Genomic DNA, 13,703 nt, shown 5'->3' with positions numbered 1-13,703 from the left:
ATTTTCGGAAAGCCTGCTATTAATTTTTTAGGCTATGCCATTTCCAAGGAAGGCATCCAGCCAATGGAAGACAAAGTAAAAGCGCTATCATCTTTTCCGTTGCCTGGAACAGCGAAGCAACTTCGGCGATTCTTGGGGATGATCAATTTTTATCGCCGATTTATTCCAAACGCAGCAGCCATCCAAGCGCCAATGACTGAGCTACTGAAAAGGCCAAATTTAAAAGGGCAGGCACCAATTGAGTGGACTACGGAAGCACAGCAGGCATTTGATGCATGCAAGACCAGTCTGACTCGGGCAGCGTTGCTGGCGCATCCCGACCCCGAAGCTATTTTAGCGATTGTGACGGATGCATCTGATTGTACCCTCGGCGCCGCCCTACAGCAGCGGAACTCCAACGGATGGCAGCCACTTGCTTTCTTTTCGAAGAAAATGAGCCCGGCGCAGAGAAAGTACAGCGCTTACGACAGAGAATTGCTCGCAGTCTACGAATCCGTAAAATATTTTCGTCACATGGTCGAGGGGCGTCATTTCGTTATTTTTACGGATCATAAACCTCTCATTTTTGCTTTCCGCCAGAACACTGATAAAGTTACTCCGCGACAATTTCGTCATTTGGATTTTATCAGCCAGTTCACCACCGACATACGTCACGTGACAGGAAAGGAGAACGTGGTGGCAGATCCTTTGTCCAGAATCGACGAGGTGTCTGCAGCAATAGATTATCAAGCGCTCTCCCGATCCCAGGCGGAAGACCAAGAGCTACAACAATTACTAGCGTCCAAAACTTCGCTCCAGCTGAAGCGAGTTCAGATTCCAGATTGCGATGAGAGCATTTTCTGCGACATTTCCACGCAGACTGCTCGACCCTACGTCACAGAAGAATTCCGCCGCCAAGCTTTCAACACCGTCCACGGCCTCGCACATCCAGGTATCAAGTCAACAACGAAGCTTGTTACGCAGCGATTTGTGTGGCCAGGAGTCAAGAGAGATTGCAGAGTATGGGCGCGGAGTTGCATCGCCTGTCAGCGTTCAAAAATTACGAGGCACGTGAATTCACCTCTAGGCGAATTTAAGTTGCCTTCTTCGCGATTTGAGCATATTCACATAGATCTCATTGGCCCCCTGCCGGTTTCCCGTGGTTTTCGCTACTGTTTAACTTGCATAGATCGTTTTTCCAGATGGCCCGATGCTTTTCCTATTGAAGACATCAAAGCAGACACAGTGACCATGGCATTTTTCGGCGGTTAGATTTCCAGGTTCGATATGCCTTTGAGAGTCACAACGGACCGGGGAAGTCAATTCGAGTCATGCCTTTTCAAATCTTTAACCCGTCTGACAGGAACTCAGCACCTCAGAACAACGGCGTTTCATCCCGCAGCTAATGGACTCGTCGAGCGACTGCACCGCCAGTTGAAAGCAGCAATTAAGTGCCATGCGGATCAATGGTGGGTGGAGTCACTTCCAGCGGTTCTCCTGGGAATGCGTGCGGCGTGGAAGGACGACATCGGTGGAACGGCGGCTGAACTGGTCTACGGCGAGACCTTGCGCCTACCTGGCGAATTCCTATCACCGCAGCCGCAGACCGTCGAAACCTCCACGTTCGTCGACATCCTCAGACGGCAAATGCAGAAATTGAGGTCAATGAAATTGATACGACATGGGGAAAGGCAAACCTTCGTTTTTAAAGACTTGGTCCGAGTGTTTTCGTGAGAAGCGGCTCGGCGAAGGGCATACAAGAGCCACCGTACGATGGGCCTTTTAAAGTTATAAGGAGATACCCTAAGTATTTCATAGTCCGCTGTAAGGGGAAGGATAGCTCGATCAGCATCGAACGGTTGAAGCCGGCATATGTTTTCGCCGACGACGCGGACCCCAAGACGTCACCTTCAGCGGGCGAAGGTAGCAAGGGCAGCAAGGACGATCGTATACAAAGGCAACCAGAGACAACAACACGTTACGGGAGAAGAGTCCACTTCCCTGACCGCTATCAAGTCCATTAAACTACTTTTTTATTTTTTTATTTACGAGTGGTTCCGTACTTTCCAGGGTGGGTTGACTTAAAACCGGCGAGTGTTTTCCGTGTGGGTTAAATAGAGTCCGGTTTCATTTTTATTAGTTTTATTCTTTTTCGTCTTCGGACCATGGCCATTCCGAAGACAAGTGAGAACTTTAAAAGATAGACTGAAAATAATTGAAGACGAAGAAAATCCGGGCTAGAAATGCGTGAATATTACAGCACGCCTCAGTATGTCCGCTAGTACATGACGGCAGGGGTGGGGGTAGAGCGAGATCCTTGATGAAAACAAGAAGTGGGATGAAGCCGAGGATCAGGTGGGCGTGCCGCTGACGATTAACGCCACATTGCCTCAATCATATTAAAAATTTAATTGCTAGAAAGGAACATTTCAAATAAAAAAACTATTTTTGGCCTTCTTGATACATCCTATAGCCAATCACTGCGACGGCGAAATCAGTTGTTTGAGGCATAACACGCACATTTCTCTCGTAAATACGTGTACTTGAAATGGCATTTGATGGATAAGAAATTTTACGTCGAACAGAAATGCATGATAGCAGTAAAAATTCCGAGTGGAGTGAAACGTTTTTTTTAGCAAGGCTTCAGGATATTTGAAAGAGATATAATCCGAATCAACAATATGACCTAAGTGTTTCCATAAAGTAATAATATTCCTGTAATCAGCTGAAATCTTTTTTGAATCCATTAATGAATGTCATAATTTGCAAAAATCCAGCGTTTCCTGGGACATAGGCAACCCGGACAAACAATCCCGCATTGATCGTTTTCCCGCATTCATCGTTTTTTTCATCCATCCCCCTGAAAAACGATAAATCGAGGTTCCACTGTATAACTCACATGGGTAATATTTGAGGCAAAGAAACGGAAAGGCATACGCATCTAATGGACCCCAAGGCCAAAAAAAACTTACGTGTATGAATTTATTGATTTAAAATTCTCAATAATGACTGAGAAACATGAAAAAGGAATGCAGAATTTTTTTAAATTAAATAAACAAAAAGCACAGCATCAGCTCTTCACATATGCCCTCTGTGGCGGCGCCGAATGCATACAACGTGGTGCCAAACTAGAGTTAGTTGTTGCGTGAGTTATTCCAGCGTCCACCAGGGGATGCTAGGCCGCCCGGGTGACGGAAGAGAGCACCGGTACGACGTCGACCACTGATGCGAATAGTTCAACATTGTGAATGGTGCATTGTGATCGTGACTATTACTTGTAACTGCAACGGAGAATAAATGCATCTATCCGGACAATTCACGCTGAGTATCATTGTATCGTACATCCTACACCATCGCTAAGGCACACTACCTACCTCTAGAAGCATCATTGCAAGAAATACCTCGTACTGCAAGGGTTTTGTCAGGGATTAGGTTGTTAAAGAGTTCCATTTTGTCTATGTTATAACACGCGGGGAATACCTCTTAAGATACTTAGGATCAGAGTTCTTTCTTCCATGACTTCAGGTTTACACCGCAGGCATCACCAGCAATTATGACGGGAGGTAACCCTTCGGTGCTTTGAATCAGTATAACCAACCTTCCGAACTCTTGAAGTTCTCGATTTGCAATCTATCCCTGAAATACTCCGCTTTAGGCTTAGGCATATCCCCTTTCTCAGGAGTTCCCACAGATTGAAGTGGGAAAAACCACCCAAACAAAGCTCCTTCTTACTCTTCATGGTCAGCATTCCATGGGCGCTTTTGTTTTTTATTGCGAAGGTCAAATAGGAAGATAAATTAATCATGCCACTCTCATATTATTCTATTATTTTTATTTTCTTGCTTCGAGGTGTTTGGTGTTTTTTGGCCATTGTGTCTACCATCAAATGCTTTCTATTTAAGCAACTCATGGATGTGCGGGTATGCTGCCGACTGCTTTCTGCCGCCCGAGGAACAAAAGAAGATCAAACATTCGGGAATGTTGATGCCACAATATTTTCACCAAAATGAACTACTTATTTATCGAACGACAGATTACTGCATGAATTTGAGACTGAGCACTCCATGTTAATTTCATTTCTAACAGATCGCAAGAAATTAGAGAGATTAGGAACTCTTGGTGAAGGTTTTCCGGAGATGGAAACCCTCGCGTTGGTGAGTGCCGACACCAAGAGGGCCTCGTAAAAACAAATTTTTTTTACATGCTTATTATAGGGTCAATTAACGGTGCCTTGGCTGCCTCTCATAATGGTGGGGGTCTTGCAATAGCCCATACTCACTTTAACGAGTTTCCACTGTATATCATAATTTTCTTTAAATGCAATCCACTCATTGCTTTATTTAACTTCCCAATTTTTTTTAGCTCTTTCCTGAAAATTGTTATGAAACTTTTTTAGTGGGATAAGAGCATTTAATAAATGAATTTTTTGTCGCACATAGCACTAGTGGCATAGCAAGGGGGTGGGGTCTAGAATTCCTCCCTCCCAACTTTGAAAACTCAATTACTTTGCTTCTTCATTAAAGAAAACAAAATGTTGAAAGTTCATTATTTTACAAAAGATTTCTTTGAAAAATGAAGTTGTTTCGATTATAAAAAGTGTTAAAATTATTTTAAAACCCTCCGTTTTCTAACCTTTTTAATTCCCCCCCCCCCCTTTAACCCCACCCCTCTTATCCTGGAACAACTACTACCTGTCGTTTTTTGCCTAAAAATTTTCCTCAGCTGTAATTCTGTTTCATAACCCTTACGAGAGCTTTTGAACAAAATGGTTCATGAGTAGGACAAGCATCGCAGTGTGTATGAAGAGAGAATCAGGACCCTTGCCACTCCCTCTTGCTGCATTCACTGTAACATTTATTCTAAATATGTATTGGGTCCAGATTCCATTTCTTCAGTGAATTTTGATCTGGTTTCATTATCTGGTGAAGGGCATAAGCTGTGGATATTTAGATCTGACAGTGAGGTATCTCATCCGACCATCCCTAATTTAATCACAATATTATGATCAACGTCGATATCTGCCCCTGGTGGTTTTCGTAGTCCTTTATCAGGTTCCTAAACCTCTGCTTTACCATAATATATTATCTTGTTATAATCTTGTACACATGAGATTCTAAAACATTGTGTTAGCAACCACTAATTTCTGCTCTCTGCACAATTCCAGGAGTCTTTCTTTCTCCTCTTTCATTTTGATATTCTAATCCACATTTTCCAGTTATTCACCATCACCCATGATAGTGTGTTCCAATCACCTAAAACAATAAAGTTTTCTTATTCTTCGTAGTGTGTCACTGAAATGTAAGCCTGTACCACTACAGTAGCTACCTCGTTAAGGATATCCTACGTACATGTACAGATGTGCGTAAGGGCATTTACAGATGTGTTGGCATTTTTTTTATCGTGATACATCAATCTCTTTAAGAATTTCATTATTCTTGCCTTTGGAATATTTTTGTACCGTATTTGTCTGAATATAGTCCCCCCCTTTTTTTCCTAAAATGCCAATGGTAAAAGTAAAGAGGGGACTATATTCAGAAACATTTTTATAATTTTTCCCAAAACTGAAGCCTCGAAATTGGGGTGGGGGATTATATTCGGAGAAATACGGTAATTTCATGCTGAGGGAGGAGAAAATAGCCCAAAACAGATGTTGGGGAGCAGGATAATGAAATACCTATTTAAATTGGTGGTGTCCCGCTGATTGCTTAATTTCTTTAATTGCAGGCAAATTGGTTGGCGTTCACTGCACACACGGAATCAACAGGACGGGATACTTAGTATGCAGGTGAGACGAGTAATATGCTGTCTAGAGCCATTTGAGAGGATACGTACACACTCCACTCTCCCACTTTTCAAATCTCTTTCTGGAAAGGAATGCATGTACACATATGAATTTTTTGTGTTACTGCGAAAACCGAATCGTCCAAAATGTTGGTGGACTTGCTACACTGAAACTGTTATTCCTTTGAATGGGCTGTGAGGGCTTTGTGGAGCTATAGTGCTCGCTGCAGAGTTTCTGTGCACGAGAGACTTTCCCCAAGCCTAGTTGCCCTTGGTAGAGTACCGTATAGGCACGTGTAAGAGGCAAACCCCTATTTTGAGCGTCGGATCTAAAGGAAAAAACTTTTCGGCATTTTTTAAATACTATCCCGCGGTGTTGCAGACTTATGCCAGGACTTTTGACAGTTAACAAATTGGCCTCTTTCAACTCTAAAAATTTACGTGGCATTTTTTCAGCTAAATTTAAACAAAATGTATGGTGCTTGGAGATAAGTAGGTATTCACTTGTTGTCTCAACCTTATGATGCTTACTAGGTATGGAAAGATCGGATACTTCGGATCCAAATATCCACGGATAATGCCCTTCACCTTATACTTCGGATCCAAATTCGTTGAAGAAATAGAATCTGAATCCAAAATTTAAAATCAATGCTTTCGTGAATGCAACGTCCCATTAGAATGAGTAGAAATAGTTCCGTTCCTCTCTCCGCATACGCCATTGCTTTACAATGCTTGTCCTACTCACGAAAAATTTTGTTTAATGGCTCTTGTAGGAGTATTGCAATAGAATTTCAGCCGTGGAAAATTTTAAAGCAAAACACGACTGGCACATATCGTGAATCTTCCCAAGAGAGGACAACAATTGGGGGAATCTCAGCGCCGTAAGATAATAACCACGGCATAGATTTCACAAAATCACCCCCGGCCCCCAATCAGCCCATGCCTCTGTTGTTTTTTTTTCCTTTCCGAGACCCCACAGGCCATAAATCACTTGCCTCAAAGGAAAATATCAAGTTACGCGGGAACAATGGAAACGTGTTTCATCCCAACCCCGTCTCACCAACTGACCTTATTAGGTCTCCCAGTTTCAATTCTCTCAGTTTCTGGAGCCCAAATGCTAGGTGAGTCACCTACGGAGCCCGAAGATATCTCGATAGCTTTCAATAATTGTATGATACGCACGAGGTTCAAAAAAAGAAAGAGATCTAATGCGACGCATATCTGACAGAATTTAAGTTTTATAAGCTCTATTAGTTTGACACAAAGAATTATAGTTACAACAAGGCTACTAATATGCAAAATAGTCCAAACAGCACAATTTCGGAAGAAACAAGCGTAGCATGAGCACATTCAAACAAGGCAAGAGGGACTGGAATCTTCAGGCAACTTAAACTGCATATATTTATATCATATTGCTGCACCTTAGCCCCTTCGCTTTGAAGGCAACGACGTCACATGCAAGATCGGACCTGTTCTTCCCTTTCTCCTTCGCCCATAGCCTCATTGTGTGTAAGACGCGGAGGGAGCGCGCTCCTTCCCCTCCACCTCTCCTTCAGCACTCTTCACTTGCAAGAATTTCCGATTTCTACTATCCGCTGGAAAATCAAAAGCTCTCTACACCAAACTTTTTTGATCCTTCCTAGTGGGGATTTTGCATTATCTTGGGCTCCGAGGGTAGTTGGTCTCCCTCCTTTCATTACCAGTGGCAATGGTTCCCTACCAGTGGCTAACCCTACCAGTGGCATTGGCTCGCTGTCAACTCATGCTTTGTTTACTTGAGTTAGCTCTATGGATAATTGTTGCTTGCAGGTAAATTGCAGACTTCAATTGAATTCCTCGTTTTATTCTGAGAATTTTCAAATTTTGAACGAAGCTCTATTGCTGGTAATAACAAATTTAATGCATTAACAATTTCCATGTTGATTTTTTATACTGAAATCAAGCTATATGCCAATATTTATGGTAGATTTACATTTAAAACTTGTAAATGCTGCACAAAATACAAAGAATTTCATTCTTAGTTTATATTTTTTGAGAAGGAAGCAAATACTTATTTCGAAAACTAACTGAATAAACAATTGTATGACTGCGGTTCCTTGCCATAAAGAGGGGTAATATGAGACGAGGGGTCTACGCTCATGCTCCCGGGTTTTTGGCAGTACGGCCTGTGTTCCACTGTGTTGGGAAGACTATGCGAACCCATGAATGTCATATGTCATAAAAGGAGGAGAGCAAGGAAACATGTATTTTTCACATTCGTCTGCCTGCGTACAAAAATCTCAGACGAAATTTTTCGGCTTTCTCCTCCTGGGTCAAAAAATGTCCTGCCGCATATTTTTGTCGTTAGTAGCGAAAGGTTAACTCTCTATGGAAGGTGTGTGCAAATCAAGCGTTAGACAATTGGTTAACAAACCGCTCGACAACAATGGCGAGTTTTTTTTGGTGTCATATCCTCATTGTTGCGTGAAAATGTCCGAGTTTGTGCCAGGTGACCGTCATTTGCCGGGAGTTTTTATTTTCTTCTTTCATTTGAAGAAAACAGAGGCTGAAGTGTATCAAGAGCTCCAAAAAGTTTACGGAGATGGTGCTCAAAGTAAAACAACATGCTGTTATTGCTTCCGTCGCTTCAAAGACGGTCATTCTAATGCTAGCGTGAAGGAAGACCAAAAATCTTCCAAGACGCTGAATTTGGAGGCATTGCTCGATGAAGATCAGTACCAAACGCAAGGAGAGCTTGCGTATGCATTGCCCACCAATCCATTTCCTAGCGATTGGATGCGTTGGAATTTATGCAAAAGCAAAGAACTTGGATTCCTTATGATTGTACAGCGTGACAACGCTCGACCCCACGTTGCCAAACTCGTTAAAACCTACCTGTAAACGCTCAAATGGGAAGTCCTGCCCCTCCCGCTGTATTCCCCAGGTATTATGCCGTCCGATTATTACTTTTTATTCTCTATGGATCATGGTCTGGCTGATCTGCAAATGTGCTCATACGAAGGAAGACACCAAAAAGTGGAATGATTCGTGGGTAGCCTCATAAAATGAACACTTTTACCGTTATGGTATCTGCCTCTGTCACATTGACAGGGAAAAGTTGTAGCTAGTGATGGAAAATACTTTGAATGATTCATTCATGACCATTTTTTCAATATAAAGTTGTATTTTCGTTCAAAAAACAGCGGAAACTTAGTTGCGCACCTAATACGTTCATTATGAATATATCGGATCAGTTACCAGTTTCTTTCGTTATTAATGCTTCATCCTCTCCAGGAATATTTTTAATGCGCTGAATTAGAGCCGCTTAAAATTTTGTACTAATGATGAAAACATTACTCCGTGTTTTCTTGCTGATGAATCATTTACGATCATCAATTTCTATTGCGCAGTACTGCTATTTTACCAGAGTTTGTTGAAAATTAGCTGAGAAAGTATCAAAACATCGGGATTATCGGAACAATTTAGCTTAAATATACTCCTTGAAAAAGAATTTCGTGGGAGAAGCATGAGCAGAAGAAAAAATGATGAAAATCGCGCCTGAGTTGGTGAAAATCATCCTATTGGAGAAAATTGCGATTAACTCTAAATTCGTGTATTTGTGGGAAAACCCCAGAATTCACATTAAAATTTGCGTTATTGCATTTGCAACTTTTGCATGTCCCTACTAATAAGTACATATATGTTTATTGGTAATTAATGATTTAAAAAAATTATTTAAATGCTTGGTGTCTGCCCAATGGATTGATTGGTATTTAGCAAATTTAGCTTCAGGAATGGCTCAAGGTGAGAGTTGCTTGAAGGCATTGCCGATAAAACCGCAGATGCAGTGCAAATCCCTTTCATCATTCAGTGTCATTGATTGTCCCCTTGTGGTTATTTTCAGGTACTTGATTGAGTGCTGTGGTTTCCATCCGGATGATGCCATCAGACGTGAGTACACACACACGCACACCTCTGTTGCAATGACCCCACGCACAGTGCCCTGGTGTTCGTTCATAAGTACATATGCACTAGTGTCAAACTGTCATGCATCATTAGAATTGTTCTTGCATTTGATAAACTCCTTTATTGTGTGCCTTTATGCAATTGTTAATGTTGAAAGCAAATACGTATGTATGTGCATGATAGCGAGAATTGAGCTTCAGCGTGGGAGTGCAGTGTGGTGGCGGCACACGCTACCACGCACCATCGCTACTTGGCATTTAAATTAATGAGTGCACTCCACATTTCCACTTTGAATGTCTGTCATTCTTAGTCCTTATTTCCATACATGTTCATCCTAGCTGCTATTCATCTGCTATTCATCTGCTATTCATCTGCTGTTCATTCTGCTTACTTTGCCACATTTTATTTAGTTCGCTCTCTTGTTTGCTTGGGTTTGTCCTTCCTGGCAAAATGTCCTTTGCTACCGTAAGTCTCTCTCTCTCTCTCTCGAGGTCCACTGCAGGAGTGGAGCGAAAGTCAAAAGGAAGAATTCACAAGTCAGAGCAATCGTCATGCTTGATTCTCTCTTCATTAGCATACCCACTCCGAGTGACTAATGTGCCATCATCTCCCAGTCATTAGCGCTTCAGTTATTGGCTCAGGTGCATCCAGGGCAAGATCACATGTCTTACCGCACGTGGGGTCGTACAAGTGCTTCGTGTGGCCGACAGGGTTGGGTGTTGGGGAACGTGGGAAGTGAAAGAAAGGGAAGGATAAAATGCCGACTTTGAGTGAGGAAGGAAATGAGGGGAGAAATACAACAGCTGCTGCCCCTTACATCCACTCCCCCCAAAAATTTAAAATTTAAAGACATGGAAATTTTAAACACAATTAGATCAAACAAGTGAGTTCTTTAAACATTAACAAAGAAAATAAAATTCAGAACCAAACACAAGAGAAAAATGAAAGCAAGACAATATTTTGTCCTTTTTGTCATCACTGTTAAATCAAACCCATCCAGACGTATCAAGAAATTATGGATCATGTCTTATCATTGTCATTTTTAGTCCTAACCTATATTACACTGTTACACTCTATCAAAATCACAAAAAATCAAAGAACACAAACATAATTATAATAACAGACTAGATGCATTTTTTTCTGCCATGATCGATGGTTACCCTCGCTTGACCCCAGTGGATTTAATTGATTAGCACAACTACCACCCATATAAATATATCATAGAAAAAAGTTATTCACTACCCTATAATGCAAAGCTCTCCTACTTCAGAGCACACCTATATAAATAAGCATTATTATGTATCCTCACTATCGTTTGCTCCATCATCTTTCTCCTGATAAATCACTACACGCACGTTCCGAGCATCGGTGGTCCTATAGAGCGTTCCACATTTAGTTGACAGTACGGGCCTTATGGATAACAGTGTTGCCAAGCTTCCGCTCCGCCGGCAGGCATCCTAACAGCATATGCAACCACACGTAATATGGCGCCAAAACGGTTTAGTTCAAAAAGGAGTTAGGGATCGCACAAAAGACAGCGTAAATTAAGGAATTTTTTAGCGTATATTACAATACCTTTGCTGCAGTATAAAAGGAAAAGTCTTTTGTTATTTCATGTACGTACTTATTCAATGCACAAACTGAATAATGAATAATCTGTAATGTAAAAAATAACAATAAATTGAAGGATAATAAAAATTATAGCCGCTCCTGAATGAGACAAAATTTCTACTCCTTCCATATTATGCAATATTTTTTGGCTCTAGCTAGTATTACATGAAAGGCGATGTTGTATAACACATCATCAATCTTTAATTTTTCAAAATTTTCCCGTACTTGGTTTATTGTAAATTAAAGATCTCTTTTCAAGCTGACATCTTCAAAGCTAATTTCCTTAATGTTCTCTTTCCTTCACCTTGTAGTAGGCAAGGATTCCAATTTCCTTGAGTAATAAGAGGCATTATCTACCACTATAATTGATCCTTCGGGTAAGTTTGCAAGAAGTGAGTGCTCAAACCATCTCTCGTAACACTCGCCACCCACTTCTTCATGCTCATCCATTGAGTTCTTTTTGTACAGAAACACATGCGATTCTCCTTTTATGAACCCATTTTCCGTTCCTCCGTTTGTAATTGCAAATCGTCCTCCTTGGGAAGTGGGGGCCAAGCCCAGTATTTAGTCCAGCAAGGAAAGCTTGACGCGGATTTTCTAATTGTTTGTTTCGCAAACTAATGTTCACTATTTGTCCAACATTAATCCAACTTTCGCCTGTAAATACACTCGTCCTGTGTTCGCGACGATATTTTTTTAGCTACCTTAGATATTTAATTGTCCCACCAACTAATAATATCATCCCTTTCGATAAGGATGATTCTTTTCCCCCTGCGTTCGTACACGAAGCCTATGTCCAAAATAAGACGATATAGTGTTGTCCTTTTGTAATCTGGGAGAATACTATCCATATTCACCGGGTTTCAAATGGATTTTAAAGTCGGAGGAATAATTTTCACGAAGGATTCATTTACCTTCCTTCTAAATCCCGATCTCACCAAACCGTCGAAAATCACTGCCTTCGAATTTTTGTAAGGCTGTCTTATTTCTTTAGTTTTTGAAGGAGTTACCAATGGACCACGGGAGCTTTCCTTTCTCACTCCGTGAATAGTGAACTCCTAGCATCCAGTAGCCTTCGAAGCTTCTCGGCAGGCCTCACTAATGCTGAGAGATTTCCTTATGTACGAGAAGACTTTGAGCACCAATCGTCTTTCGCGGCTTATGAGCTTCTCACCTTTTCTCCTCTTCTTTGTATCGGACATATTGATTGGGCGTGTTACAGCAAAGATAAGTGTAAAACACACTTCACAATTCTCAAGTTCAATACACTACACAACATTTGTTCACTCCAAAAAAATGCAATGACAAACTGAACGCCTTCGTAAATTCTTCCCTCGGCCTCTTCGGCCTGGGTCGCTTTTGGGGCAGTTTTTATGGTACCCTATGAAAGGAACTCAGATAAAACCCAATCCCCCTTTTGTAAATGCGTGCACTGGATGGGGTAGTGTTTGGTACAGATTATGAGATATTCTCTTTCTTGGTTTCCGTGATGGGACCTAAACACCAAAGGCGAAAGAGTCTTACTTCCAAGCCGCTTGCTTACTTTCGTGTATCAATGTATTCAGATAAAAACACTGCTGTTACGACGTATGAGTAGGTATTCTCTGTTTAGGATATCAAACGAATACATAAATATATTTCATAGTATGCATTGACAAAAAGCTCCTTTTCCGCCCGAGAATTTTCCCTCTGCGCGCAAGAAAAAGCAAGAAGCCCGCCCAGCGGCACCGTAATATTTTTCCTTAACACTTTCAATGCTGACCATGTAAAACTCAAAATCGACCCCCAGTGCGGCTGTCGTTTTTTAATGCAAAACGCATACATGGCGGCCAAAAGAGCTGGGAAAAATAATGAAAAAATTTTCTTGGCCCTAATTTGTTAGCTATGAATTTTTTTATTCATGACGTGATATCACGTCACCCGCACAGCGGGATATTAACGTAATGCGGGTTGCATACTGTCGGATTTTTCCCCACGCCACCGTTTTCTTTCAATTTTTTTTCTGCGCTATGTATCCAAAAAAATACGAGGAAAATGAATTTGTTATGCTCTATTGGTATCGCCATTGGTATTTTGCTACTGCCATAGGGAAATTTTTGGCTTAGATGGATGTAATGCAAGTTATAAGTACAAGGAATCGCCGTGAACAGCTGTTTGATTGTGATGGTAATTCTGCACAAGATATTTCGGCGTATTCCTTGTACTAGTAATCCTAAGTATCGGGGTAGGGTTCGATAATATTGAATAATTTCTACATTTTCTTCTGAAGCCACTATTCTCTTCACAAATTCCTTCACTCGTTTCATGTTTTCAGCTCCAATTCCTTTCTTCCCATACGACCACCCGTAAGCATCAGATATTTAACAAAAATGGTTTTCACATACCAT

At 41.3% G+C, this 13,703-nt stretch overlaps 1 protein-coding gene across 3 annotated transcripts in view; it reads left to right on the top strand.

The window, feature by feature from the left end:
- LOC124155320 (RNA/RNP complex-1-interacting phosphatase) overlaps positions 1–13,703 on the top strand; it is a 93,209-nt gene that overhangs the window by 53,694 nt on the left and 25,812 nt on the right. For 2 of the 3 annotated variants that reach the window (XM_046529037.1, XM_046529036.1), the window contains exon 6: positions 9,644–9,690. In XM_046529037.1, coding sequence (XP_046384993.1) covers positions 9,644–9,690 — 47 coding nt within the window. Of the gene's footprint in view, positions 1–5,703; positions 5,765–9,643; positions 9,691–13,703 lie in introns of all 3 variants that reach the window. The other variant, XM_046529035.1, reaches the window with a different exon arrangement.

This window comes from Ischnura elegans, chromosome 3 (genome assembly GCF_921293095.1).
Source record: "Ischnura elegans chromosome 3, ioIscEleg1.1, whole genome shotgun sequence".
NCBI classification, from domain to species: domain Eukaryota; kingdom Metazoa; phylum Arthropoda; class Insecta; order Odonata; family Coenagrionidae; genus Ischnura; species Ischnura elegans.
The sequence above is the reverse complement of the archived record's forward strand: the minus strand, read 5'-3'. Positions and strand labels throughout refer to the sequence as shown.